This window comes from Bos mutus, chromosome 3, assembly GCF_027580195.1.
Source record: "Bos mutus isolate GX-2022 chromosome 3, NWIPB_WYAK_1.1, whole genome shotgun sequence".
In the NCBI taxonomy this organism is placed as follows: Eukaryota; Metazoa; Chordata; class Mammalia; order Artiodactyla; family Bovidae; genus Bos; species Bos mutus.
Window position 1 is genome coordinate 106,078,639 of NC_091619.1, and position 27,905 is coordinate 106,106,543.

Consider the following 27,905-nt stretch of genomic DNA (forward strand, 5'->3'; position numbering starts at 1 on the left):
GCAGCAGGGTCTTCATTGCTGCATGTGGGCTTTCTCTAGTTGCTGAGAGCAGGCTTCTCATTGCAGTGGCTTTTTTGGAGCATGGACTGTAGAGTGCAGGCTCAGTAGTTGTGGTATATGGGCTTAGTTGCCCCATAGCATGTGGAATCTTCCCAGACCAGGGCTTGAACCTGTGTCCCCTACATTGGCAGGCGAATTCTTAACCACTGGGACCACCAAGGAAGTCTTCCCAATCACATCTGAATTTCACATAAAGAATGAATTTTTTTAGTACAGTTCAGTTCAGTCCAGTCGCTCAGTCGTGTCCGACTCTTTGAGACCCCATGAATTGCAGCACGCCAGGCCTCCCTGTCCATCACCAACTCCTGGAGTTCACTCAGACCCACGTCCGTCGAGTCGGTGATGCCATCCAGCCATCTTATCCTCTGTCGTCCCCTTCTCCTCCTGCCCCCAATCCCTCCCAGCATCAGAGTCTTTTCCAATGAGTCAACTCTTTGCATGAGGTGGCCAAAGTACTGGAGTTTCAGCTTTAGCATCATTCCTTCCAAAGAAATCCCAGGGCTGATCTCCTTCGGAATGGACTGGTTGGATCTCCTTGCTGCTGCTGCTGCTGCTGCTAAGTCGCTTCAGTCGTGTCCGACTCTGTGCGACCTCATAGACGACAGCCCACCAGGCTCCCCCGTCCCTGCGATTCTCCTGGCAAGAACACTGGAATGGGTTGCCATTTCCTTCTCCAATGCATGAAAGTGAAAAGTGAAAGTGAAGTCGCTCAGTCCTGTCCGACTCTTAGCTACCCCATGGACTGCAGCCCACCAGGCTCCTCCATCCATGGGATTTTCCAGGCAAGAGTACTGGAGTGGGGTGCCATTGCCTTCTCTGGGATCTCCTTGCAGTATGTCCCAAATATTACATGGGACATATTTACACTAAAATGTATTATTGCATTGCTTGTCTGAAATTCAAATTTAATTAAGCATCCTGTATTTTTATTTGCTAAATCTTGCAACCTTACTTGTAGGTGACATTTGAGCTGAGACCTGAATGACCAGAAGGAAGTAGCCATGCAAAGGTTTAGGGAAATAATGATTCAGGCAGAAGGAACATTCAGCGAAAATGACCAGAGGGAGGAAGGTACAAATGAGGTAAAATAAATAGGCAGGGACCAGATCACTCAAAATTCTGTAGGGATAGCAAAGAGTTTGAGTTTCTCTTTCTCTCCTCTAACCCTGAGAGTGATGATACGTAGTGGAGTTTTCTGAGGGATGACAAGTTCTGATTGGTATTTGGCTATTGGGTAGTCGGCCACTTTTGGAAGGGCTTAGAGGACAAATCCAGAAGATAATTAAACTTAAGCTTGCGTCATTGGCTTAGGAAGCGGCATCTACGTTTGCGGGCAGGACTCCTAAATCTAGGAGTTCTAGGCCGCAAGTCTAGGGTAACTGGGTGGTTGCTACGGAGGGCAGCTTGACGGTTGCTAGGGAGTGAGAAGGGCGGGGCTCGACGCTGGGAAATGTCTAAGCGGCGGGGTGGGGGCGGAGCTAAGAGTGCGGCGGCGCGCTCCTCGCGATCGCAGGAAGTCGCGCTGGGAAAGAAAGGTGCGAGCGGAAGTGACGTCGTCCCGCACACGCGGTCCAGCGTGGTTCGCGCGACTTTCCTCGGTCCGGTTCGGGAAGTTACGAGCTTTTGTACCCCACGCAGGCCGGGTCCAGCGGTCTGGTACCAGTCCTGTCGGCAAGATGGTGAAGCCCAAGTACAAAGGACGGAGCACTATCAACCCCTCTAATGCCAGCACAAATCCCGGTACGGGCGGCTGGGCTTGCGGAGGGTGGGGCTTTGAGGAAGCTTGGGGTTAGGAACTCCGAGTGGCCTTGCTTGGAGTGACTTCAAGCACTGTGGCCTTTGGGTATGAGAAGGGAGAAGGTGATTTCTTGTTCAGAGGCACTGAAGAGGGCTGAGTCTGGCGCGCCTGTTAAGGGTAGATGCCGGGCACCAGGTCTAAAGCCGGGAAAGGGAACTCTCAGGCCTGGCAGCCTTGGGGAGTCTCCAAGGTGAGACTGGGAAGCTCAGAGTTGGAAGGGGCACTTAAATTTGACCTTTTCTTGTTTTCCTGTGTGTCGGGTGTTGAAGCCCCTCCCCCAGTATAGGTCAGTCTTGAATGAGTACAGCTCAAGGAATTGCTAGAAGTAAGTTAGATAAAGTCAGATAAAAGTGATGTAGACCCATCCAACTGGCCTTTTATACTTGGCCACACTTGCCTGCCACCTTACCTTTGGCGGTTTAAATGAGAAAAGGACTGTAGATTTAGCTCTTGGGGTCGTCCAAGTGCATAGAAAACGTTACAGATAAGTAAATATGGTTGTGTCAGGAAAGATGTTTTTGGAGATGTGTATGAATTTTGAGGTTCCACCACGGAGTGAACAAGATAGCCCTTGTGAGAGTCCTTGCCATTTGGGTTTAGTTAATCAAACATATTAAAATATGGCTTAAAGGTTTTGGTTTTAATTCATGTTTAATATTTTCCCTGGACTGCTGCTAAATTATTCAGTTTGTGTAGACTGGCATCTTACAGTATTAAGCCTGAAAAGGCCCTTAGAGATCATGATGTTATAGGTGAAGAGACTGAGCCAAAATAGGGGAAGTGGCTTCTCACAGTTGACACCTTAGTGAGCAGCAGAGCCGCCAGTCCTGTGGTTTCAGCCTGTTTTCTACCGCATGACTTAAGGAGTAGACAGGCGACTTGATGCTCAGTTGATAGTCACGTCTGACTCTGCAACCCTGTGGACTGTAGCCCACCAGGGAAGGCATCCCCAAATGTGAAGCTAGTATTACTATGCTAGTTTGTCTTTCTCTTTCTCTCTGAGGTGTAAGGCAAAAATTACTGTCTATTTTTCTGTTGAGTAAACTAAGATCAAGCATTAAGAAATTAAGAACCTGGTACATTGGGAACACTTAGGTATCAGAATCGTACAGAACCTTCACAGTGCTTTTCCTGGAGCAGGTACTCAGTATTTGTTCAACTGAGACCCAGACGTAGGCATCTTAGTGGTTAAGAGCAGAGATGGTGATCCAGTGCTTTTGTTCAAATTCTGTCTGTGCCATCTTTGTCTTTGTACAGGATGGCTGCCCACTGTGCCTCAGTTTCTTAACCTGCACAGTGGGGATAATGTGTCCCTCCTTATAGGATTATTGTATGGATTATAAGACGATGCCTCTAACATGGATAGCACAGTGCCATAATAGTGCTCAGAAACATTACCTGTTATCATTTTCAAAACAGTCCTACGGAGGATTCAAGATTAGGTCAGCTTTGTCATACCATGTAGCTTCCAGGAATGATTCTGTTGGAGCAACACATGGAGAAAGTGGAGATTTTGCACTGAGTTGGCAGCTTGCCTACTTGCAATGAACTGGTTGGTGTGCTTAAAGCAATGGCTATAGTTAGACTTGTTGGTTATCAAACAGTGTGCAGACTACTCTTGTGTTTCCTAGATCGAGTGCAGGGAGCAGGAGGTCACAACATGAGGGACCGGGCCACAATTCGACGCCTGAATATGTACAGACAGAAGGAGCGCAGGTGAGCCTGGACACTGTTGTCCCCTCCCTCTTCCCTTCCTGCCCTGGACTTGTAGCTGCACCTGTGAAGCCCTTGATAGTCCCACCCCCACTTTCCCCAAATAGGCATCCCCAAATGTGATACCAAGCCAGCATTGCTATCCTAATTTGTCTTTCTCTTTCTCTCTGAGATGTAAAGCAAGAATTACTGTCTATTTTGCTGTTGATTAAACTAAGATCAAACATTAAGAAATTAAGAAACTGGTACATTAGGAACAGTTATGTGTCAGAATCATACAGAATCTTCCTGATGCTTTGCCTGGAGCAGGCACTCAACATTTGTTCAGCTGAGCGTGTTTTCAAATACTGTTTTATATGATCAACTGTGAATTTTGAGTTAGAGACATGGGTAGTGAGTGGTGAAATAGTGATCATGTCATAGTCCTTACCCTACAGTAGCCCTGTTCCTCACAGCTTTGGCCTCCACAAATCGTGTGTTACATCTCAGGGTAAATGTCCATCAGATAGAAATCTGCTTTTCTTGAACAAAGCATATAGGGCAGTGTCATGAAAGCAGCCAAAAAAGTTGTTTTTTAAGGCCAGACTTTAGATTACCACACTGTGGCACTTGAACACTCATCACAACTCTGAGTTCTGCTGAGGCAGCCTTGACCACAGGGACTTGCTGACTCTGACATTTTGTGAGCTGGTCTTAATTTGTTTGGTAATTGGATTCTTCATCCGTTCTAAAAGATGTGTCTAAAACACAAACGTCAATGAACTCAATCTGCTTTAGTCACCTACTCTGCAGTTTGTTTTAGAATTTTGAGTTCCAGCATAAATCACCCTCTAGTGTGGAGAAAAGGGAACCCTCTTACACTGTTGGTGGGAATGCAAATTAGTACAATTCCTTAAAAACTGGAAATAGAACTGCCTTATGATCCAGCAATCCCACTGCTGGGCATAACACTGAGGAAACCAGAAGGGAAAGAGACACGTGTACCCCAATGTTCATAAAAGCACTGTTTATAATAGCCAGGACATGGAAGCAACCTAGATGTTCAGCAGATGAATGGATAAGAAAGCTGTGGTACATATAACAATGGAGTATTACTCAGCCATTAAAAAGAATACATTTGAATCAGTTCTTGAGGTGGATGAAACTGAGACTATTATACAGAGTGAAGTAAGCCAGAAGGAAAAACATAAATACAGTATTAACGCATGTATATGGAATTTAGAAAGATGGTAACGATAACCCTGTGTACGAGACAGCAAAAGAGACACTGATGTGTGGAACAGTCTTATGGACTCTGTGGGAGAGGGTGGGAAGATTCGGGAGAATGTCATTGGTACATGTGAAAAATGAAACGAGATGCCAGTCCAGGTTGGTGCATGATGCTGGATGCTTGGGGCTTTGGGAAGGCCCAGGGGGATGGTATGGGGGAGGTTGGGAGGGAGGAGGGTTCAGGATGGGGAGCATGTGATTTTAAAAAAAGAAAAAGAAAAAAAAAAAAAAAAAATCACCCTCTACTCAAAATTCATTTAAACCAGCCTTTAAATGATTATCCTAAAAAGGCTCAAGTATGTGACTTTTTATTTAAAAGCAAACAGTAAACAGATTTTTAAACACGGGCATTAGTTGTTATTCATCGAGCAAAAATCATTACGTGCTCTGTTGCAAGAGGTTAAATGGCTTGGGGCAATCTGTTTTGAATGTCGAAGGACTTTTTGTTTACCAAAATCTGTATTTCATGATCACTTAAAACCAGGAAAGCGGGGTGGGGGGAGGTCCTTTTGTTGGAAAGAGTATTCTGTAAACCGAAATTTGCCCTTGTCTTTTTTCTGTCCTCAACCCAAATCTTTTGTTTCCTTCATTTAGGAACAGCCGTGGTAAAGTGATTAAGCCTCTGCAGTATCAGTCAACGGTGGCTTCTGGCACAGTGGCAAGAGTGGAGCCAAACATTAAGTGGTTTGGTGAGTATGACCCTCTGCTACTTTTGCCCTAGAAAATGTGCACTGTGTGGGAAAGGGTAGAATGTTCAGATGTCTAAAAGGTGTTGGGGTTTTGGGAAACTGTCAAGGACAGTGTGAGAAAGGAATGAGATAAGAAGCCCCTGCCATGGGAAAAATGCAGAGAAAAGTGGTACCGGTGGCTTTCATAAATGGCTTCCTCTTTTGAAAAGAGCTCATCATTGTTCACTGAGAGTGAACCTCTTAGACAGACGAGATCGTCCTTAATGACTAGCATTCACAGACCTCGGAGCGCTCCTGTGTTCCTCTTCTAATTTCTGATCGCCTGGAGAGATGACTGTTTGAGAGGTGCCTTGAGGTGTGTTTGTGCCTTTAGCCTGGAGTTCCTCTGAAACCCTTTATCTCAGTGCAGTTGTATTTGGACTGAGTGACAATGAAAGGACCCCTCGTTAGTCCTTCCTGGGAGCGAGTGGCTGTCTCCAGAGGCAGTGGGGAGGCAGGATTTCTTCCTTTGGAAACCCCACGTTCATCTCCATTGGGGCTCTCAGCCTTTCCCTCAGCTCTGCCAGCTGTGTGGACATGTCAGGTGGCCAGGCCCCATTGTTTGCCTGCTGTTTGAACTATCCTTGACCATCTCGTAACATCTCTGGGTGGGACGGGTATCCCCTAGAAAACTGCAGCACAGGAAAGTGTCCCAGAGAAGAGGCCTTTAGCACGGTGGCAAGGTCCTGTGACTCTAGATCCAGACCTCCTGGTGCAAGTCCTCGTTCTACCCTGTCTGGGACCGTGAGCAAGTTCTTAAGGGTGCTTGTCAGTTTTCCATCTGCAAAATGAAGACAGAAATAGCTCCTGTTTTGTAGGTCTGCTGTGGTAATTGAGTGAGTTAACAGGTGATGTATAAGTGTCTAGAATAGTGCCCAGTAAGTCGTACAGTAGAAGCATTAACTGCTGTCACTGCCGCCATCCCTGCCGGCGCGGTCTTCCCCTGGAGTTTGGCATGTGTGCCGCAGTGTGCCTTTTAGTCTCACATTTCCAAGTCTCTCACTTCCAAGGTGTGCTCCGGGAGGTGTTACATAGTTTTATTTTGTTTCCTTGCAGGGCTTGGTTGGTTATTGTAACAGTTCCTTCAAGCTTTCTTAATCAAAACAGGAGCGATGACTCTTAGGAGGTGCTGTGCTGGGATTCTCTGCGTATACTACCTGATCAGCTGTGATTGGCTCCAAATTTCTTTGCCACGTCTAGCCGGAAGTGGGGCATCTGTCAAATCTCAGTTCCATTCAGTGATGTTAATTTTTCAGTTTTGTCCAGTCTGGAAATTGGACTTGGAAAACCACTGAAACCCTTTGTGTGTCTGGGTTGGTGATTTAGTTCGTTGTGTATGAGTGCAAGAGAGGCAGTTTTTGTGTTTTTTGGTTTTTTCCTTTTAAGTTTGAAAATGGCTTTAGGGTAGATGTGTCAGGTGTTTGGGTAAGTGAGGGCAATTTAAAAATCTTGCCTTTCACTGTGTCATTGGGAAGATGGAGGCAAAAGCAATAAGGAGCAATTTATTAAACAGCAACATTCTTTTGTAAAACAGGAAATACACGTGTGATTAAGCAGTCATCATTACAAAAATTTCAAGAGGAAATGGACACAGTCTTGAAGGATCCATACAAAGTTGTCATGAAGCAAAGCAAGTTACCCATGTCTCTTCTCCATGATCGAATCCGGCCTCATGTAAGACAGAGGGTGTCCCTGGCAGACGACACAGATCCCTCTCTACCATATTTAGCTCTTGCTTTTTCTATAGAGAATAGTGCCTGATGCAGTACCGATGCGCTTTCTGAGACTTCTGCTTTCGCTGTTATTAAAGGTCTCACCTTCAGCATGAACCGAATTCTGTCAGAGAGGTTCGATAGCATGGTGGACCAGAGTACAGGCCTGACTTTTAACCTTTTTACTGTGGCCCTTTCTGTGGCCTTGGGTGTCTCTGTGAGCTTTCACTTCCCTAGGTGATTGGATGCAGATGAAAAATCCATTAAGGCTCTTGGCACAAAGCAAGCACTTAGGCCGCCACTTAATTAGAGCTAAATAGATAGATCATGGCTCGGAGAAGGCAATGGCACCCCACTCCAGTACTCTTGCCGGGAAAATCCCATGGATGGAGGAGCCTGGTAAGCTGCAGTCCATGGGCTTGCGAAGAGTCGGACACGACTGAAGCGACTTAGTAGCAGCAGCAGCAGCAGATCATGGCTATCACCAATACCATTTTTTAAAGTTTTTGCAGGCAAACTAGTTTAAGTGGTAATTGCATCAAACTTTGGGGAAATGTAGAATTAGGACTGGGTTGGTAGGAAAGGAGACTTTGGTGTTGAGTACTTTCAGCTTCAGTGAGTTCCTTGAAGAGTCTCGTCCCCGGAAGGAAAGGGTACTTGTCAGATTGGTTGTTAAAATCGATGAAGTTCAAAGTGCAGTAAGGACTGAATCTGGCTCTAGTGGAGTGAGTTTCACAGGGAACCAGAGAAGTGGCCTAAAGCTTGCCTGCACATTTTTACATGAACTGAATAGTAATTTCCCCAAATATCCATCAGTTACAGCACAGAGCTTCGGTTCCAGCATCAGGAGGGGCAGAAAACATTGACATACATACAAGAATTAAACAGTTCAAAGAGAAGTGTTTACTTGCAGAACAGAATAAAACCCAGGGCCTGGTTATTGCCTCGGGTTTTGTCAATTACGCTTTGTTCTGTGACGGACTAGAAGAATGGCACCTATTAGCGGAGTGACTGTTTTCTGTCAGGGAAACACATGGGTGTAATTCGTGAAACACAGACGAGTTGCCATTTCTCTTGTTCTCTCCGTCTGTTCTCCCTAAAGCCATCTTTTAACAAACTGTTGAGTCCTGTTCATGAGAAGAACAGAGAAGCTCTATTGTGGATTTACTGCTTTGTTGCACATGCCAGTTGTTCGGTGTTTTTAAAATGCAGTGTGTAAAGGTCTGATGGTGTAGATCGGAGGGCCCGTGGCTGCAGCGGCCAGCTTGCATTTTGGTGCAGGTACTCAGAGTAACTGGCGAGTTTCCTGCTCTGGCCTTGACAAACCTTGCGTGTGTTTGTGTGTGCTCAGTCGTTCAGTCATGTCTGACTCTGAGACCCCATGGACTACAGCCCTCCAGGCTCCTCTGTCCATGGGATTTCCCAGGCAAGAATACTGGAGTGGGTTACCATTTCCTTCTACAGGGGATCTTCCCAGCCCAGGGATCAAACTCAAGTCTGTTGCATCTCCTGCATTGGCAAGTGGCTTCTTTGCCCCTGCGCCACCACAGTGTCCACTGCTCAGTATAGAATCTGATTCTGAGATGTGCTGCACAGTGCGGTCAAGGCCCGTGGACAGAGGAGCCTGGCGGACTGGAGTCCATGGAATTGCACAGAGTCGAGCGTGACTGAGCTCACACCTGCACGCACATACGTAGTCAAATCAGATGTACTTTTAACTTTTGCACGTTCACCTGTATGTGCATAATAATTACTGTGTTTCTATAGCAATACTACAGTCAAAATACTGCAGCGTACTTTGTGTATTTTCTTGTACCCTGCATATCACTACATTGTACTTCCTGAGGTATAGGTTTACAGACACAGATCCAGGTATACTGTATTTTATAGGCTAAGAGATTTTCAAGGATAATTTTGGTCATAATTTTCCCAGTGACTTTAGAACCTAGTTTTCATGTGAAATGTGACTGTTTTGTGTGGGGATGTTCCCTTGTTGGAGTGTAGTGAGTAAAAGTAAACTAAGAGATGGGTTAGAGACTCTGAGAAAATGATAATATCTGAAGGATCTTTAGGAGTTGGAGGGGATTCTGTTTAGAAGCCATGGGGTTGTTCTGTCTTCTGAATTTCGTAGCTGGTGCTTACAGAGGAGCCTATACTGAGGACAGAAGGTGATTTTGTTTTTTTAAACTTAGAATATTCTCTGCTGGCTATTAACAACATACTGTTATGTGATAGATCCTAACTCGGACTGTGACTTTCATCCTGCTTCAAAAATTCCTCTGCTCGTAGCTCCTTTATAGGCACATCAAATTCTAGTTAGGATCAGGTTCCTCTTATCGCATCTAAACTATTATTTTGGAGTTTTGCTAGATTTTTTCATCTGAAGACTTTCCATGTGCATTTAATAAAAACGTTACCTAAATTAGGGAAAATGTTATCTGAAACTAAAACGCATCTTACAAAACAAGCAGTTCCTTTTAGCCATGAAAGAAATTAACTTCCAGGAAAAAGTTGGCATTTACAGTTGGTTTAAAAAAAAAACACAAATTTGAGTATGACTGTCCTTGACAAAATCTGTGAATTTGGCGAATTTTATGCACTTGTTTGAAAACTTTAAGAGGAAAAGGGGGTTAGAAAAGAGAAGCTAATTTTCAGGATTGTAGCCTTAATTACATTTGACTAAAAGTTTATGATAAATGAAATAAAGCTGAGTTTTGGCAAGTCTTACACACAGCTATTCATATTTGCTTCGATTATTTGTATTTTGTATTTCTCCAAGGAAGCTTACAGAACTTGAAGAAGAGGGGAACAAGTGTGTTTGCTATTTAAATAAGCATTTCTGATGAGAAGTCAGGCTGTATTCATGTTACATATTTTGGTATGGGTTGAGCTTTGTGAAAATGAGAGCAGAAAGCCTTTCCTGGGTAGGTTTTGAACTTTTTGCTTTTTCTCTGTGCTTTGTTTAGCATTACCTATAATTCTCCTTTCTCTTTAGAATGCAAAGGTGCACATCCTTGATACTGAAAGCTTCGAAACAACATTTGGCCCCAAAGCGCAGAGGAAGCGGCCAAATTTACTTGCAAGTGATATGCAGTCACTTATAGAAAATGCAGAAACATCCACTGAGAGCTATGACCAGGGCAAGGATCGTGACTTGGTAGCTGAAGACACTGGTGTGAGGTACTGTTTTGAAGTTGGTGCACATGTCAGCATTTGCTCTTTTGTAAAACAGACATCTTCTATACAGTTATTTACCTGCAAGAAGCTCAGTGACTTATCTCATAGATGGAGTTAGCCTCTTCCCTTATACTAGAAAAATTAGTGAACTTGGTTGGGGCCAGATGGAAGATAATTTAAGGTAGATGATTTACTATTGGCCTCTTAATCCCCCCAAATAAAAATAAGTGACACTTTCTTCGTAATAATAGCAGTATATTCTGTCACAGGCAATTTTAAAAAATATAGTTAAATTGGAAATACAGTAGAAAGAAAAGAAGAACTCCTAATTCCACCACCTCTGTTGTTATTAATATTTTGGTGACTATCAGGATTTCCTTAATCAGAGTCTCTGGGTCACTGAGCGGGGTTCATGGATGGCCTTTGAGGTTTCTGTGACCCTCTGAAGATAATATGGAGAACTTTTATGCATACATAAAAGTAGTGAGGTTTTGTTGTTTTTAGGGAAGAGGAGGGAGAGGAAAAGGATCTATAACTTTCATCATACTTTCATTGGGGTTCATACCCAAAAGGAGATCAAGAATCATTCAAGGATATGTGTGTGTGTGTGTGTGTGTGTGTGTATGTATGCGTGCATGCTAAGTTGTGTCTCTGTCCACGGGGATTCTCTAGGCAAGAATACTGGAGTGGGTTGCCATGCCCTTCTCCAGGGGTTCTTCCCAACTCAGGAATTGAACCCACGTCTCTTATGTCTCCAGCACTGGCAGTCAGGTTCTTTACCAGCAGTGCCACCTGGGAAGCATATAAATATATATATATTTATATATATATACACACACATATATACATATATATACACATACACACACACACATTAGACGTTTCTAATGTGGAGTTTTTACTTATAAATGCAATACTTTAAGACTGTATTTTAACTTGCTTTTAATGTATTTTTCTCAATTAAGAATATATTTCCATGTCAGTACTTAGTCAACAGCAGTATAATGTTTCACGTCAGAGCAGGTTTTTGTCGTGGCCAGTTCCACATTTGGAGATTTATACTATTCAAAGTTTTCCCCTGTGGTAGATGATTGTAGGGTAAAATGTCAGTGTGACTAATTCTCTCTCATCCTGAATTGCCCCCCAAGGATAAATTCTTAGGGGAAAGGACAGTGTCCAAGAGTAGGCAGGGTTTTGATCAGTGGCTGCCCCATTGCCCTCCGGAGAGGGTCTTCCAGTCTGGTGCTCCCGGTGCCCCCTCCCACGTCCCTCAGGCACACTGGTGGAAACGTGCTGTCCCTGCATCAGCGCCACCGCCTCGGTGCTGTCCTCCGCCCATCGCTAACCCTGGACTCCTGGAGGTAAAGTCGAGCCACTTGAGACCAAGCAGGAAGACGCAACGAGTTCATTTTTTCCTAGAGCTTTTTGAACTTCGTATGTTTCTGCTGATTTGAATTTTTTCCACCTCAAAAAGGTACAGTCAGCAATAATGTTAGTTCTCAATCATATCCGACTCTTTGCAACCCCATGGACTGTAGCCCACCAGGCTCCTCTGTCCATGGAATTCTCTAGGCAAAAATACTGGAGTGGATGGCCATTCCCTTCTCCAGGGGGGTCTTCCCCACTCAGGAATTGAACCTGGGTCTCCAGCATTGCAGGCAGATTCTTTACTATCTGAGCCACCAGGGAAGCCCTCAGTCAGCAGTAGGGGAAACATAAAACTATTTTTTTGTGTCAGAGACATTGGGTAAATATCTTTGAGGCTAGTAAACATTCTCAACCTTACCAGCAAAGTTTCACTCTCTTTTGGAGCTGTGGCATGTGAATTACATTTCACGTACTGCTGATTTCCTTTTCATAATTCTCTGTGACAGACTGCCTAAATTGTAGCTGCCTCTTTAAATTTATATATATATATATTTATCATTTATGTTTGCTGCACGGGGTCTTTGTTGCTGCACTTGGCCTTTCTCTGGTGTGGCGAGCGGAGGTGTCTCTGGCTGCGGTGTGCAGGCTTCTCACTGGGGGCTTCTCTCACTGTGGAGAATGGACTAGGGCACGCAGGCTTCAGTAGCTGCAGCTCGTGGGCTCAGTAACTGTCACCTGGGCTTAGTTGCCCACAGCATATGGGATCTTAGTTCCCCGATCAGGGGTTAAACTCACACCCCGTGCTTTGCAGGGCCGATTTGTAACCACTGGACCCCGGGAAGCCCCACCACAGAGCTTTGAGTAGAGCCCCTGTGCTGTACGGAGGAGGTCCTCGTGCACCTATCTGTCTTATACATAGTAGTGCACACATGTCTCTCCCAATCCCCCAGTTCATCCCACCCCCCTTTCCCCACTTGGTAACCATAAGTTTGTTTTCTGCATCTGTGACTCTGTTTCTGCTTTGCAAATAAATTCATGTGTACCATTTTTCTAGATTCTAACACAAGCAATACTACACAATATTTATCTCTTTCTATCTTACTTCAGTCTGTATGACAGTCTCTGGGTACATCCACATCTCTGCATATGGCACTATTGTGTTCCTTTTTATGGCTGAGTAGTAGTCCATTGTATATATGTACCACATCTTCTTTATCTGTTTCTCTGTCAGTGGACATGGAGGTTGCTTCCACATCCTGGCTATTGTGGATAGTGCTGCATTGAATACTGAGGTTCATCCCTCCTTTTGAATTACGATTTTCTCTAGACATATATTTTCTCTGTTTTTAGTTTTTTACGGAACCCACATACTGTTCTCCATAGTGGCTGTATCAATTTACGTTTCCATGAACAGTGTCGGAGAGGTCCTTTTTCTCAAACCCTCTCCAGCATTTATTTTTTGTAAACTTGTTGATGATGGCCATTCTGACTGGTGTGAGATATACCTCATTGTAGTTAGGATTTGCATTTCTCTAGTCATTACCAATGTTGATAACAACTAGTCTTGATACCCTATTGCCTGAGCACATGATTGATTTTTCCTTAAAATATCCTTTTAATCGTTATAGTGCATCAGTTGCTCACTTTGGTTGCTTTCTTATTTAGAAATGAAGCCCAAGAAGAGATATTTAAAAAGGGACAGTCTAAAAGAATATGGGGTGAGCTCTACAAGGTAAGACTTTAAATTTTCTCTCATTGAGTGGTTCCTTTGGCCTTCATAATCTTATGTGAGAAAACAGACTTGGCCCCACTGATGCTCTGTCCATCCATCCATCCTCTCTCCATGGAGAAACCAGGATGGATATGGCTTTGCACATACTACTGTTGTTCTAGATAACTGTGTTTTTCTTTATTACTAACATAATAGTAACAGCCCAAATTACATGGATTCATATATTCTCTGTTCATATTGATATTTCTTTGGATTGCCTGCTAAAATGATATTCCTACTGAGATTTATTATACAGGTTAGAGCTGCATGAAAATTTTTAAATTCCTTAGTCCAGCCCTCTTGTTTTGCAGACGAGAACGCAGGTCTGGAAAGCTTGAGTACCTTCCCCAGCTCACCCGGGTAGTTAGTGCAGGGGGCTTTGTGTCTCCTGAGTCCTGGTCCAGTGCTGTTCAACTAGCTGAGCTGAATTTGAGTAATGTTCTCAGTAAAAAAAATCTTCCAAGTAGAGTCACGTAATTAAACGGTAACATAATGAAACTAGTACCATGAAGGCAAACGCAATTTTTTAGTTTTTGGTAAAATACATAACACTTATAACATGGAAACTTAGAGGTTTAAGAAGTAAATGATTCTACTCACTGTTGCATAGCAGTCGTGAAATAGACTGGTTTCATCCAAGCCAGTTCTGCTTGAAATTTTGACAAGTTTCAGATACCCACAGGATGAAAAGCACTTTTTAGAATACTGACTACTGGGTTTTGCGATTGGCTACAACCTGCCCTCCTTGTAAGACTGTTGAGAGGTTATCCGTGTTGTTGCTTTATTTTTCCCAGGTTCCCTTAAATGCCTTCTGGCTTTCATTTTGCCTTTGTACTACTGTAGCAAATCACTTTTGCTTCTTTGAATTTGCAGGTGATAGATTCATCAGATGTTGTGGTTCAAGTTCTTGATGCTAGAGATCCAATGGGTACACGTTCCCCTCACATTGAGACTTACCTGAAAAAAGAGAAACCCTGGAAACATCTCATTTTTGTTCTTAACAAATGTGACCTTGTTCCAACCTGGGCAACGGTAAGTACAGCTGCTAATGCGGAACAGATAACCAAGGCCACGTGGCTCGTTATCCATGAATAAGTAGGCAGCGTGATCAGTAGGATTTGGGGCAGCAGATAAAGTGTTGCACTGTTGAGGTTGTGGTCACTGAGGTGTCTTCACTGAGAGCAAAGCTCAAATGGGCTTCATTGATGATGGGCAGTTACCTTTGATCCCTGATGGTTGGCAGTGGCACAGCTGCAGTGCCCACAGGAGGACTGGTGTGGGCCCTTTAGAAGGTGCGGCAGCTGCAGCCCCTGGCCCATTTCACATTATGTTAGGTTAATTGCATTTAGTAACAGTGAAGGCATTTTGGGAATACTGTTTTGTGTTTATAAGGCAAAAAACAGCATCAACTGTCATACTTGAAAAAATATTTCAAAGAAGTACAGCTAGCATTTTCCTTGGACAGCTGTGTATGTGAAGCACTGTCCTGCCATTCGCTCTCTGGTTCTTCCTGTGCTGTAAATAAACAACTTCCAATTTACCAGCTTCTTTTCTTGTCTCCCTTTAGAAACGATGGGTTGCCGTCCTCTCCCAGGATTACCCGACGCTTGCTTTCCACGCGAGTCTTACTAACCCCTTTGGCAAAGGAGCGTTTATTCAGCTTCTGCGGCAGTTTGGAAAGGTATCGAAACCTGGCCTGCCCCTCCTGGAGTTGGAAGGCTGTGGGTTAGTGTGAGAATTTCTCTTCCCAGAGTGCATCTCACCTCCCACATCTTCTCGGTAGTGAGAATGGTGTGTTCTGGAGATGTAAACACTCACAGAGCCTCAGGGGATCCTCAGATGCTCTCTAGCTCAGCCTGTACCCCCTTCCCCGACGAACATCGCTTTGCTTTCTGCCATGTCCCTGGAGTCGAATGGTCCACCCTCTGCTCGGGTTGATGACCTGCCCCCTCCTAACACTCTCTCCACTCTGGGCTCCTGGGCCATGCATTCTCTCCCCTCTGCCTAGAAGGGACCCTGCTGGACTCCAGCCTCTGATCCCTGGTCAGATACTAGTTCCTCAGGGAGGCCCTGAAAGCAGACCTTCTTGAAATTTCCTGTTCTGCACCTGTGACTCTGTATTCATGAGTTCAGTTCATCTTATCTGGCTTCTAACAAGGATACATGACCTCTGTCCTACCCTTCCCTGCTTCCCAGAAGAAATTCATGGCTGTTACTTCTGGCATTTTCTTCCATGTTTTTGTACACGCTTATGAGTTTGTTTCTTCATTCCCCACCCTGCTCAGTTTTACGCGTTTGTTAAGCTCCTGCTATGGAAAGTGAGAGTAAGGTTTCTTACCCCGTCCTCTCTCCCCACTTCCTGTGTCCTTGTACGGCATTTGGTTAAACTACTATTTGCTCAGTGTTTACAGTATTATGACCGAAGTGTCAGTCCCTGCTGATCCACAATGCTATGATTATAATTCCTTTCTAATAGGACCTTCAGTTTTATCTGGTGTTAAGTAGCTCTGCTTTCTCACTGACGTGTCACCAAATCCTTGATAGCGTGGGAACTTTCAGAGTGTCCAGCACCTCCCGTCCAGGTGGGGCCACATCCCAAACTGCTGCCGGGTCTTCCTGGGGTCTTTCACCATCATCAGAATTCATATGGCTGTTTCCTGTGTTGACTCCCTTGTTCATTGAATCTCTTTTCTTTCTTGGTTTACTCCTTCCTTTTGATGGAATGTGTTTTCCAAAAGCTTTCTGAGGAAGAGTACTTCGGGGAACATTTTTTTGAGACCTTGCCTTCTGCAAATTTCTTCATTCTACCCTCACACCATTTGTTCTTAGAATGTTGAAGGTACCACATTGAATCTTCTTTGTTTTTTTTTTTTGGCCTTGCCACGTGGCTTGTGGGGTTTTAGTTCCCCGACCAGGGAGCAAACCCATGCCCCCTGCAGTGGATGTGCAGAGTTATAACCACTGCACTGCCAGGGAAGTCCCAATTGTTGAATTTTCTTTGCTTCAGTACATTTATGACATTTTGTCCAATTTTCTGGGCAGTTACCTTGATTCGGTCATTTAGCTGTTCTATCATGAAATGTTTTGCCTCTCACTTTTAATGTTTAACTTCCGAAAGCTCTTATTTAACTCCGAGTTGCCCTCCCCGCTTTAACAGCCTGTTTTTGTTTCACGGGTTCACTGGCTTCTCTGTCTGAGGACGATGAGTATAGTGGTGTTGGGGAATTGTCCTCCACATTTTCCTACATTGATGCTGTCTCTTCCAGGTTGCTGTTTTCCTGTCTTTTCTACTAGAGTCACACGTGCAGTGTCTGCTTATTCTTGGTTCTCCATGTTTAAGAGTGAGCCACCAAAAAAAAAAGGCTATAGAAGCTTTATGCAGGGGGTAGGCTTGTTGAGAGGCTTTACCGTAGGGTGACTGGGAAGAAACCAGAATTTCGTTGGAGGACACTCTAGATGTTGCTCTCTGTAGGTCTATTCTTATTATTTTAGCTGCCCCATGCAGCATGCAGAATCTTAGATCCCTGACCAGGGATCAGACCTGTGCCCCTTGCAGTGGAAGTGCTGAGCCCTAACCACTGACTCATCAGGGAAGTCCCCGTCTGTAGATCTTACTCCTGGACCTGTGAGTTTCCCTAGAAGGGAGTCTTCCTGTCTCCAGCTCGGGGGTGTGTGGACTTGGTTGCCAGGATTCTAGGAGTGCAGTGGGAGTAGGGGCCTGGAGTTGCCCTATTCAGTATTTAGACGTTGAACACTTGCTTTCAGCAACTGTCATGTCTAAATCTAGGGTCCTTGTCAGGCCTGAAAATTAGGAATATTTTCAGACATACAGGGTTCCAAAACAGTTATTGTCTCCTAAGCCTCCGGGGCAGAGAAGTTGGGACGCCTGTGCTGGGCAGGGGAAGGAGAGGTGTGACTATCTGTACAGACAGTCCACTGGTCAGTCCTCTGGATTTGAGTCCCAGCCTTAGAGAGGACTGTACTGCCCGTTCCCAAGGCCTGTATTCCTGCATTTTGCAGTGTATTTGATGCATTTTTAGTTTTTCTACCTTTGCAGCCACGTAGCTTTCGTATTTTGTAGTGGGTCAAGTTAGATACTGCTTTTTAACTGGTAATATTCTGTTAACATCACACATTAGTTTGTTTTGTCTCATCTCTAGCTCATGCTTCCGTTTTATGTGTTTGGCTCTCTGGGGACCAGGCGTAGGGGTGGAGGGGATGTGAATTCACACTGCTGTTGGCTCTGTGGGTGTGAGGGTGTGTGTGTGAATTCTCACTGCTGTGGTTCCAGGGGGTTTGTGGAGGGAGTGAGGCAATCATGGATGTTCAGTCCTCTGTCTCTAGTCAGAAGCCCCCATTGATTTGTAGACTCTACTTGAGCTCTGCCTCCTTGAGGCTCTCACCCAGCTATCTAGCTTTTGAGACTGCCTTTCTTTTCTTTTGCCGTTTGTCTTTGGCAGTGAAAATGCAAAATGTGGTGTGCAGAGAAGAGGAGGGGTGGGTCGTAGGATTGGTACATCTGCTGAGGTTCTCCTCCCTTAAGACATGTATCAGTGGACAGCATTCTTCTACACTGATGGCTGACGAGCTGTTTCTTTCTTTGTTTCTCAGCCTACATACTTTCAACCTTAGAACATTCAAGAATAGTCTCACGTGAGTGACTGAGGCGCTGACTCACCTCTGATTTATTAATGAGGATGTGTATGCAGCCCACTCAGAATAGGCTGGTGGTGCATGTCTGGGCTTTAAATCAAGTCGCATCGGTAGTTTTGTACTGTATTCTTCATGGCAGCAAAGTAACACAACCTGTTTGTCCCAAGACACTCACTCCAGGTGTGTGTGGTGTGTATTCTTTTCTTTGAACAGTTGCACACTGACAAGAAGCAGATCAGCGTGGGGTTCATTGGCTATCCAAACGTTGGCAAGAGCTCTGTGATAAACACACTGCGCTCCAAGAAGGTCTGCAACGTGGCCCCCATCGCAGGTGAAACAAAGGTACATCTGGCTCGAGGGGCCTTATTTACTCTGACTTATTTCCCACGGAGGGTGGTAATTCAGGACATGGAGATGTCTGTCTGCCTCTCTCGGATGAAGATTTCCGCTGGGAGTTTGGTCTCCTTGTCGCAGGTGGCGATGTCCTGGAGCTGTTTCTGCCCTTTTGATAAGACTGAGGGTGCTCTGTGTGCCACTGCCTGCTTTGGGCATGGTTTGCTGTGTGCCACTTGAGTCCTGTTTTCTTGTCACTCCAACCTTTTGCTTTGATAAACAAAACTAGAGAAAATTTGGTGTCTGGCTTAAGAAAGAAAATTCAAGTTTAAGATAGACTGTGTTGGGTAGGGGGCCTACCCTGGAACACGGAGTGTGGGGTGCAGCATGGTTCTGCTGAAAGGAACTGGGGCCAAGCAGCATGAAGCTTCCAGAAGCACTTTTAGAGACGTCAGAGAAAGCTTTACTGGACGTCATTGCACAATCCTAGATGGAGAGCCTGCTTCTGCATTATTGTTAGACACTTAGCTGATGGAAACTATAGTTTATGCCTTGTGGAAGTGCCTCGTGCGTGGCATACAGAGGAGGGGCTTTGGAGCTTCATTACCTAGTAGGCTGCTCCGCTATGACCGCCTCCATACCCGACCCCAGCCCCAGCCCCAGCCCCCTCTCTCATTAGGTGAGCATCAGGGCTTCGTGAAACCCCTCCGGGACTGACCCGGAGCAGTCAGAAATGGAAGTCTCTGCTTTTAGGTCTGGCAGTACATTACCTTGATGCGTCGGATCTTCCTCATCGACTGTCCGGGTGTGGTTTACCCCTCCGAGGACTCAGAGACGGACATTGTGCTGAAAGGAGTCGTGAGTATTTTGGTCCCGGGAGGCTCTTTGTTTGCCTTCGAGGGGAGCGTGCTGTGGGGAGCTCTGGAGACCTCTGCTTTTTACTCATTCAGCAGGCAGCTTGGGGTCAGCCTGTCTGGCCAGACTGGAGGAACATGACATTGAACAGGGCGGCCTCTCTGTTCCACTTCAGCCTGTTTGAGGAGGCTGAAGGGCATATCTGGTCAACGTCATCCCACAAGAGCAGGGCCTGTTTATGTTTAGCAATAATTCATCTTCGTGGGTTTATGGATTGAGTCATTTTGGAACTCGGTCATTTCCTCACTTGTTCCTGAAGACAACCGAGAGCTTTAAATGATTCCACTTAACCTTTGCCAGTGTTTCTGGCTATACACATCCTGGACGGTTCCTCCCTCCTTCCTTAAACTATTTATCCCCTTCTCTTTGTGTCCTGGAATCGGCAGACTTTTAACCATTTCTGCAAGTCAGTAGCACAAAGCATTCTGAGTTTAAGGTGCTTGCGGGAGCCATGCCATCCGTTTGTGGTGAGCCGAATTAGAGCCAGATTAGAACGGGGTTCTGGGTTCCCGGCTGCGGTTGGCTCTCCATGGTGCTCCTTCCAGCCGACCATGTCTCATCACCTCCGGGCTCGCTTGCTTTGAGGCATTGAAATCTATTTTCAGACACGATTACAAAGAACACTCGGAGCTTCACTCTCTCCATAGTCAAGTTTGTAAGCAGGAGCTTTCCTATCAACATTTAGGTTCAAGTTGAAAAAATTAAGACTCCTGAAGACCACATTGGTGCTGTACTTGAACGAGCAAAACCAGAGTATATCAGCAAGACGTACAAGATTAATTCTTGGGAGAACGCTGAGGACTTTCTGGAGAAGCTAGCTTTCCGGACAGGGAAGTTATTAAAGGTGAGCCAAGGTTTGTGAGAATTCAGACTGGGACCTGCTTCAGGCCTGTGTGCACAATGTGTGGTGTGGACTTTTTTTTTTTTTTTTTTGGTACATGTGTGTGAGCAGTGTGAAGTATGAACCTTGGCAAGGTGGTGACGGACAGCTGGGACAGCGATGTGCCACCAAAGCGGGAGGCGGCTTGGTTGTTTGAATCGGGCATCTTTCTGCAATGTTTCAGGGTGGAGAGCCCGACCTGCGGACTGTGGGGAAGATGGTCCTCAATGACTGGCAGAGGGGCCGGATTCCTTTCTTTGTCAAGCCGCCCAATGCAGAACCCCCAGCAGCCCCCGAGGTAAGACAAGGGTGGACCCACCTCTCTGGAAGTGGGGTTACTGACCCGCATGTCTTTGGACTGCAGCCATCTTCCTTTGGGGTATAACTTTGAACTGTGGTGTCTCCCCAGGTGCCACTGGCTGTGACCTTGTGGGGGGTTACCTGGAAGTAGAGGTGTGATAGGAGACTGCGTGTAAATGCCAGTCTTCAGGGCTTTGAAAGAGGAGAGCTCATTACATGCGAGTGCTCGCTTACAGCTTCAGTGTCTCGTCTTCTGCTGGAAGAACAGAGACATTTCCAAGGTTTGTTTTGTTTCACAAGCCCAGCCAGGTGCTGGGCACTGGGAGCACGGGATTAGATAGCATGGTCCTTGCCCTCAGGAAGCTCGTGATCAGGCGGGAAAGGAGAGTGGTACAGTGGATGCTCAGGGAAAGTCTTAGGTCTGGGGGCTCTGAGCTACCCTGAGAAGCTTCCCAACCGTTCTGTGTCTCTCTCCTGGCAGTGGGCTGCACAAGACTCCAACTTGGGCACTTTGCTTTTCTATTTCTAGGGTCTTCTTCAGAGCTCAGCCAAGTCTCTTGAAGAGACGGCTTTAAGTTTTGCTTCATGCCAGTCTTTGGGGTCCATATTTCTCTGATATCCTCTCACCTGGCTCCAGTCCCAGAGTTTCCATTGTCAGCTAGAAATTTCCGTTTGAATATTTTCTCCAGCATTTCAAAATCAACATACCTGAAACTGATGTTACTCAACCTTTTCTCCTCTCCCCCTAAAACCACCAGACAACCAGTACTGCAGGACAAGGCCCTGCCCTCCTGTACACGCACGCACACACATGTCCATGTCCATGTGCCAATGGAGGAGTACCTGGTGTTTTCTGATCCCAGATAGGCTTCATCTTTCTGTATCTGTTATGCAAGCTCCGGACACCAGCTGGGTAACTGCCAGAGTTAGTGCAGACCCCACAGGTTAAGGGCTGAAATCCCACAAGACTGCCCCCACTTCACGTGCCAGGATAGATGGCATTCTAAGGCTACCCACACATCTGCCCAGCTCACTATGAATTCAGGGCTTCCCATGTGTGATCATATGCCGAAAGGACTTGCAGAACTCAGGAAAGTGATTTGCTTGTGATTACTGGTTTGTTATAAAAGATATAAGACAGGAATAGCCAAATGTCAGGTGCATAGGGCACCTATGGGGTGGAGGGTGGCATGGAGCGTCCACACCCTCTCCAGGCAGGCCACACTCTCAGCACGTCAGGGTGCTCACCAGCCTGGAGGCTTCCTTACACAGGTGCGGTTGACAGGCTCATTAGCCGTCAGTGATTGAACTCAATTTCCAGCCTTGTCAGCAGTTGCTTGGGCTCTTGGTGGCCAGCTCCTAGTCTGAAGCTGGGTCCTAGCACAGTCGTCTCACTAGCATTAACTGATTTGGGGCAGAGGGACTTACTAAGAATAACAAGAGACACCAAAGGTTTTAGGAGCCTTTGTGCCAGGACCTGGGGGTCAAAGGCCAAATGCATATTTTTATTACACTATTGGAAGACACGTAGTACACAGATAAATACGTGATGTCAGGATGTACCGATTGCCGTGAGGGGAACTAGAGCAGGTTGAGGGTTTGTGGGAGACAGGAGTGCTTTGTAAGTGAGGTGGTTAGGGATGGCCTCTGGGGAAGGGGCCTTTTAGGGGAGACCTTGGTAACCTGAAGCAGGAGCTCCATGGATGTCACAGGAGAGGTTCCAGGTGTTGGGAGCGGTACCCCCTAACACCTGAGGCAAGGGGAGCCCCATGTGCCCTGGTTCTGGAGGGCGGCCACGGGGTGGGCAGCACTATGGCTGGTGGGGCCGAGGCCTCTGGCCCAAGGAGACCATCTTTGCCCCCGTGTGACCCTGTGTGGAAATGGTGGGGTTTTCTGTAACTCTTCCTCCATGTCTAGCTGTTAAGTTGAGACAGTTTTCCCCACTCTGTGATTTGCCCTTCTCTCCTTTTGGTGGTGGCAGAAACTCCCTTGAGAATCCCAAAACTAAAAATCTACCTCAACAGAAAAACATATGAAAACATATGTAGGAATTTTGTATACTGTTTCCTGAATTTCATGGATTCCTGATGTATTTAGTGCTTTGTGCAGCCACCTCGCCTTTGGAAAATTGCACGGGTTCTTCCAGCCTCAGCTCTGAGTGCCCAGTGGCACTACATGAGGCCTCACACTGCCAGCCCACGTTTCCCTCTGCCCCTTCCCCAGAACATGCCTGGCACCTGAGTGTCCACCACCTCAGGGCTGGTTCTAAACCTTCCGTTTCCTCCCGCTCTTCTCGCACAGCGCTTCTTCGGTGCCTCTCCTCCACCTCAGCACTTTCTGAACCAGCGCCTCCTTGGCCCTGTGCATTCTGCTGGGCCTCCATTCTTCCCCCGGGTGTGTGCTCCCTGGGGACGTGCTTCCTCAGCAGCCCCTGATCCTTCAGTCCTCAGGGATGGTGTAGGCAGCCTCCTGTGTCTACAGTGTCTAGTGGTTTTGGTTTTGATGGCTGAGTACTCTGAGTTGGCGCGTAGCTGTATTCCTCTCATCCTCCATGCTGGGTTCAGGGCTTAGTGCATATTGACTAAACGCTACATTAACAACATGACTGAGACGTGCATGTTTTTGACACTTTCCCTTGGTCCTGAGAAGAGGCCTGCCTTGTTTAAGAGCATGATATGTAAGTTCAGAAATTCAGCAGGGATTTCTGTGCAGTATTATAAATTGGGAGATTTTTTTTGAAAAAAAAAGAGATACAAGTATATGTGTAACTGAATCACTCGGTTTTATACCTGAAACTAACCCAACACCGTTAATCAACTATACTCCAATGTAACAAAATAAAGAAATTGAGTTTTCATTTTCTGATTCCATTTCTCTTCCACCCCCACCCTTCTGTCCTGATTAGCTTCCATCCTCCTCATCTTTGGAAGTTGCCGCAGAAACAACCCAGAAAAACCCAGGAGAGAAAGTCACAGAAACAGTAGGTGAGGAGTCGGAATCCATCCTCGAGAAGGAAAAAGAGGAGCCCCGGCACTGTGGCATCGATTCAGAAATGCAGCAGATTCTGGCGCGGGTCCGGCAGAACTTTGGCAAGATCAACGTTGCGCCTCAGTTTTCTGGGGATGACCTGGTTCCTCTGGAGATGTCCGATATCGATGACGAGCTGGAGAGCCTTTCTGCGGAGAGGGAGGAGGAGGAGGAACAGGAGTACCCAGGAGACGATGAGGACGAGTCTTATGCAGAGTCCCAGGAGGAACATGCGGGACGCACCACTAAGGCCGTTATTCAAGCCCTGGATGAAAAGATCGCCAAGTACCAGAGGTTTTTAAACAAAGCCAAAGCTAAGAAGTTTTCAGCAATCAGGTAGTGTCCTCTTGATCTCACAGATTGCTGTGTGCTTATTCATTTTCCCAGAAACTTGCCATAAGGAGTTTTTTATAGGGTAGGGGAAGCTGTTGCTATACATTTTTAAAATGTACAGCTGCCTGAACCTTGAGAAGCGTAGTGTTTGGGTCTTTTACAAATGTCCAGGGGCTGCAGAAATGGTGTTGCTTCTACCAGTGGCATTAACCACATAAAGAGGAGCAGGTTTCTTTCATCTGGGAGCTTGTCACCATCCTCACGTTTGTGTGGGCTGTGGGCAGTGGAGGGGAATGTCAGATGGTTTCATTATCTGCCTCTTCCCTTTTAGGATATCCAAGGGACTGAGTGAAATGGTTTTTGCAAAATCTGAAGGACGAAAAAAAGGAAAAGCTGAAGAAGATGTAGATGATACAGGTACAGTTAAATTACTGAAATCAGGTAGATGCGATATGCATTTTCAAAACTTTGGGAAATTTAAGTTTCATCTCGGGAATTATCTCTTGTACTGTCATCCTGATATTTATCATATTTGGCAAATTACCTTGGTTCCACTTACTATTTATCACACAAATTGTCTTTATCTTCTTTTAAAAACATCTTTTATGGCTGCCCTGGGTCTTCGTTGCTGCTCTTGGGCTCTCTCTAGTTGTGGCGAGTGGTGGCTCCTCACGTCGCAATGCGCAGGTTCTCATTTTGCTGGTTTCTGTTGTTGCGGAGCTCCAGCTCAGTAGTTGTGGGGCAAGGCTTAATTGCCCCGTGGCCGGTGGGATCCTCCTAGATCAGGGATTGAACCCTTCAACCCAGTCGTGTCCAACTCTGTGAACCCATGGACTATACCGTCCATGGAATTCTCCAGGACAGAATACTGGAGAGGGTAGCCTTTCCCTTCTCCAGGTGATCTTCCCAACCCAGGGATCATACTCAGGTCTCCCGCATTGCAGGCAGATTCTTTACCAGCTGAACCACAAGGGAAGCCCAACAGTACTGGAGTGGGTAGCTTATCCCTTCTCCAGTGGATCTTCCTGACCTAGGAATCCAACGGGTCTTGTCATTGCAGGCGGATTCTTTACCAACTGAGCTCTCAGGGGAGTCCTTATCGTGTTTTTTTTTTTTTCCTTATCGTGTTTTTATTCTGCACATTTCTTGGGGTTAAATTGGTAATTCAAGAAACTTTCTCTAAAAAGAATACATTATTAAACTTGGAATGTAAGGGTGGATCCAAAGAGATTTTCTTCAGGCGGGCAGATGGTTCATATATTTATTCTTTATGCAGTCATTCTAATAACTTCTACATCGGGTATGTTTTCAAGATAAACTGGAGGCCTGGGAGCACACCCCCACCCCTGCCCCCGATCTGGCAGCCTCCTGGCCTCGTCCTGATTTTATCTGTGTTTCACACCACTCTGTGTTCACACCGGCCTTCTGCCTTCCTCCTCCAGCATATCAAGCTCATTCCCACCTTAGGATTCACGGGCACATTTTAAATTAAAAATTCCCATTTCTTTTCTGTGTGTGTTCGTGTTTCGTTTCCAGCACCTCCCAAAAAGGGAAAGAAGAGGAAGGCCCAGAGGGAAGAGGAGCAGCCAGACAAAACCCGCAGGACGCTTACGTCTAAGGAGGCATGTGTTCTGGTCCTCAGCATCACCCAGTTTAGAGTAGGGCGGGGAAGTCCATTTCTTACAACTCACTCTTGATGAAATTAATGCTCTAGAGTTGAAGTCAAGGAACCCCAGTCCTAAGTGACCTGGTTGGGGTCAGTGAAATAGGATCAAGAGTTGACCTTGACTGCATGAAGGTCAGCTGAATGTATGTCTTGTTTCAAGAATGCCAATCGCTGTCCTCAAACTCGAGGACTGCTATTGGAAAGAATGCTGGGTTTATGTGGCCTCAGGGAAATGACACATGATGAGCCGAGTTGTGTAGGCAGACAGATTGCTGCTGTCTGTGAAGCTCAGCTCTGTAACCAGGCTCTCGAGAGCTAGAGGGTCCCCTTTGGGAGGTGGCGAGCTTGTAATGAGTGTCCAGCCTTAGAGCAGAGGACCACTTGGCAGGAGTGCAGAGAAAAGATTCGGGCATTGGCTGAGGGTTGGGCCACATCACAGCCTGTCACTAGGAGTGTCACAAGCTACAGAGGAGGTACACACTTGAGTCTGAGAGGTGAAGCCTCCCTCGTCAGTTCTGCCGCCAGTACTCATGGGAGCCGCGTGGGAATGGAGCACAGAGAAACAGGGGCCTCTTTATGACTTCCAGCGTTTGTTTGATTGGTTTTTTCCCCTCTTGGTGTGTGTGCCATTTTTTACAGAGGAGGCGAGAAGCACGGCAGCAGCGATCTAGAAAAGTCGGCGTACGCTACTATGAAACACACAATGTGAAGAATAGGAACAGGAACAAAAAGAAGACCACCGACTCAGAAGGGCAGAAACACAGACACAAGAAAGCCAAACATAAGCAGTAACGTGTTAAAAGTTGTCTATTAAATTATACAAAAATATGCAACTAGAAACTGTTCGTTTTCTTCATGCCCAGTTGGCATTTCAAAGGCCATGATGCATCTGTTCTGAGATTGGACAGTTGAAACCACCCACCAGTACTAGTGAAAGTAAAGAGAACTCCTCACCCCCAAGGATTTCAGTGATGGAGTCCCCTCGAACTCCTGACAAATGAGTTAGTCCTCTGAGTTCCTAAGAGTATAACCCTGGCATGAAAGTGTCTGACAGAAACAGGGCCGAGGTCTAGAAAATACGGAGTGTGGTATTTATTTTGTACTAGCAATGAGCAGTTTAGTTTGGAATAGAACTGTTTTTGTTTTAATATTATGGATGTTGTGTCCAGAGCCTAGGCTTTAAAATACGAAGCAAAAGCCTCAGCAGCTCGCAGTGCTCCTCACTGGGTCTGTTAGGAGAACCCGTTTCCTCACGGGGTCTGTTAGGAGAACCCGTTAGGACATGGCTGCTTTACAGTCACGGAGTTGTGGGTCTGGAACATCTCCGTGACCACAGCTCTTCCCATGAAGATGACGGAGCACAGACAGGCTGTTTCAGTGGAATCTGGGGGCTGGTGCCTCAGGACGCCTGGATGAGGGCAAAAGCTGTGACTTCAGATTTGAGATGAAAGTATAAAGGGCTTGTTGGACTCAGTGGAACATAGCTCTTCTTGTTGGCCTGCCGTTCTCTGAGGGAGCCTGGAAGCCCTCGCCAGACAGGCGTCAGGTCCGAGCACCTCTTCATGGGAGCACTGAGCGCCTAGCACCTTCCAGCGAGGGGAGATGTTAGTGCCTTCTTAGTTATGCTACTTGGGAAGTTTGAATGATGGAACTTAGTCACTTTGCTAGTCTACCCTGAATCAGATTTATGTTGCTAATTTAGTCTTCTGGGTCTGTAAAACGAGAAAAGTTCTGAGCCTCCAAACTTTGAGTCTAGCTTATGAGGAAGAGTAAAATGCAGTTGTCTCCTCGCCATGGCCTGGTCACTAATAATAATGAGAACTGCATGTGAGGTGTGGGCTAGTCAGAGTTGTAGGGCTGAAGTTTGATTTTCTGCAGAGTAAGGTGAAAAGATCCAATCAGTGGGGGAGGAGCAAGGTCCACGCAGCTCACAGTGGACACCTCGACCTGTATTTCTTCCCAGCAGACACTCACTTTTTTGAAACTCGTGGGTGTGACTCCCTGCCATTGCCTCTTACCCAGCAGTACGCAGTGGCAGGGAGGAAAGGGCCCAGCGACTTGGTGAGCAGGGATAAGATGAAACGGTATCAACGGAAAACTCCAAAATGAGGTGTTAGAACTTCATTGGAGTATGGACGATGAAAAGACTTCAAATAAGGACAAGGTTAAGGGACAAGGTGAGCTGTGGACCAGAAACAGAGA

General features: G+C 46.0%; 1 protein-coding gene across 1 annotated transcript; it reads left to right on the forward strand.

Moving 5' to 3' along the window:
- Positions 1-1,606: 1,606 nt before the first annotated feature.
- On the forward strand, positions 1,607-27,898 carry GNL2 (G protein nucleolar 2). Its single transcript, XM_005893251.3, has 16 exons — positions 1,607-1,800; positions 3,490-3,574; positions 5,435-5,529; positions 7,103-7,242; positions 10,276-10,460; positions 13,491-13,557; positions 14,470-14,628; positions 15,164-15,277; positions 18,463-18,591; positions 19,336-19,440; positions 20,183-20,341; positions 20,562-20,675; positions 23,583-24,040; positions 24,369-24,454; positions 25,574-25,659; positions 26,343-27,898. Exons 1-16 carry the CDS (start codon positions 1,737-1,739, stop codon positions 26,493-26,495), a joined length of 2,199 nt encoding a protein of 732 aa, XP_005893313.2. The 5' UTR covers positions 1,607-1,736; the 3' UTR covers positions 26,496-27,898.
- Positions 27,899-27,905: the final 7 nt, after the last annotated feature.

Excerpts from the sequence above, each read along its gene's own strand:
- GNL2 (XM_005893251.3), top strand. The coding sequence starts at position 1,737 with ATGGTGAAGCCCAAGTACAAAGGACGGAGCACTATCAACCCCTCTAAT. Across the intron at positions 1,801-3,489 it reads TAATGCCAGCACAAATCCCG|ATCGAGTGCAGGGAGCAGGA; the intron begins GTACGGGCGGCT and ends TGTGTTTCCTAG. Across the intron at positions 24,455-25,573 it reads AGAAGATGTAGATGATACAG|CACCTCCCAAAAAGGGAAAG; the intron begins GTACAGTTAAAT and ends TTTCGTTTCCAG.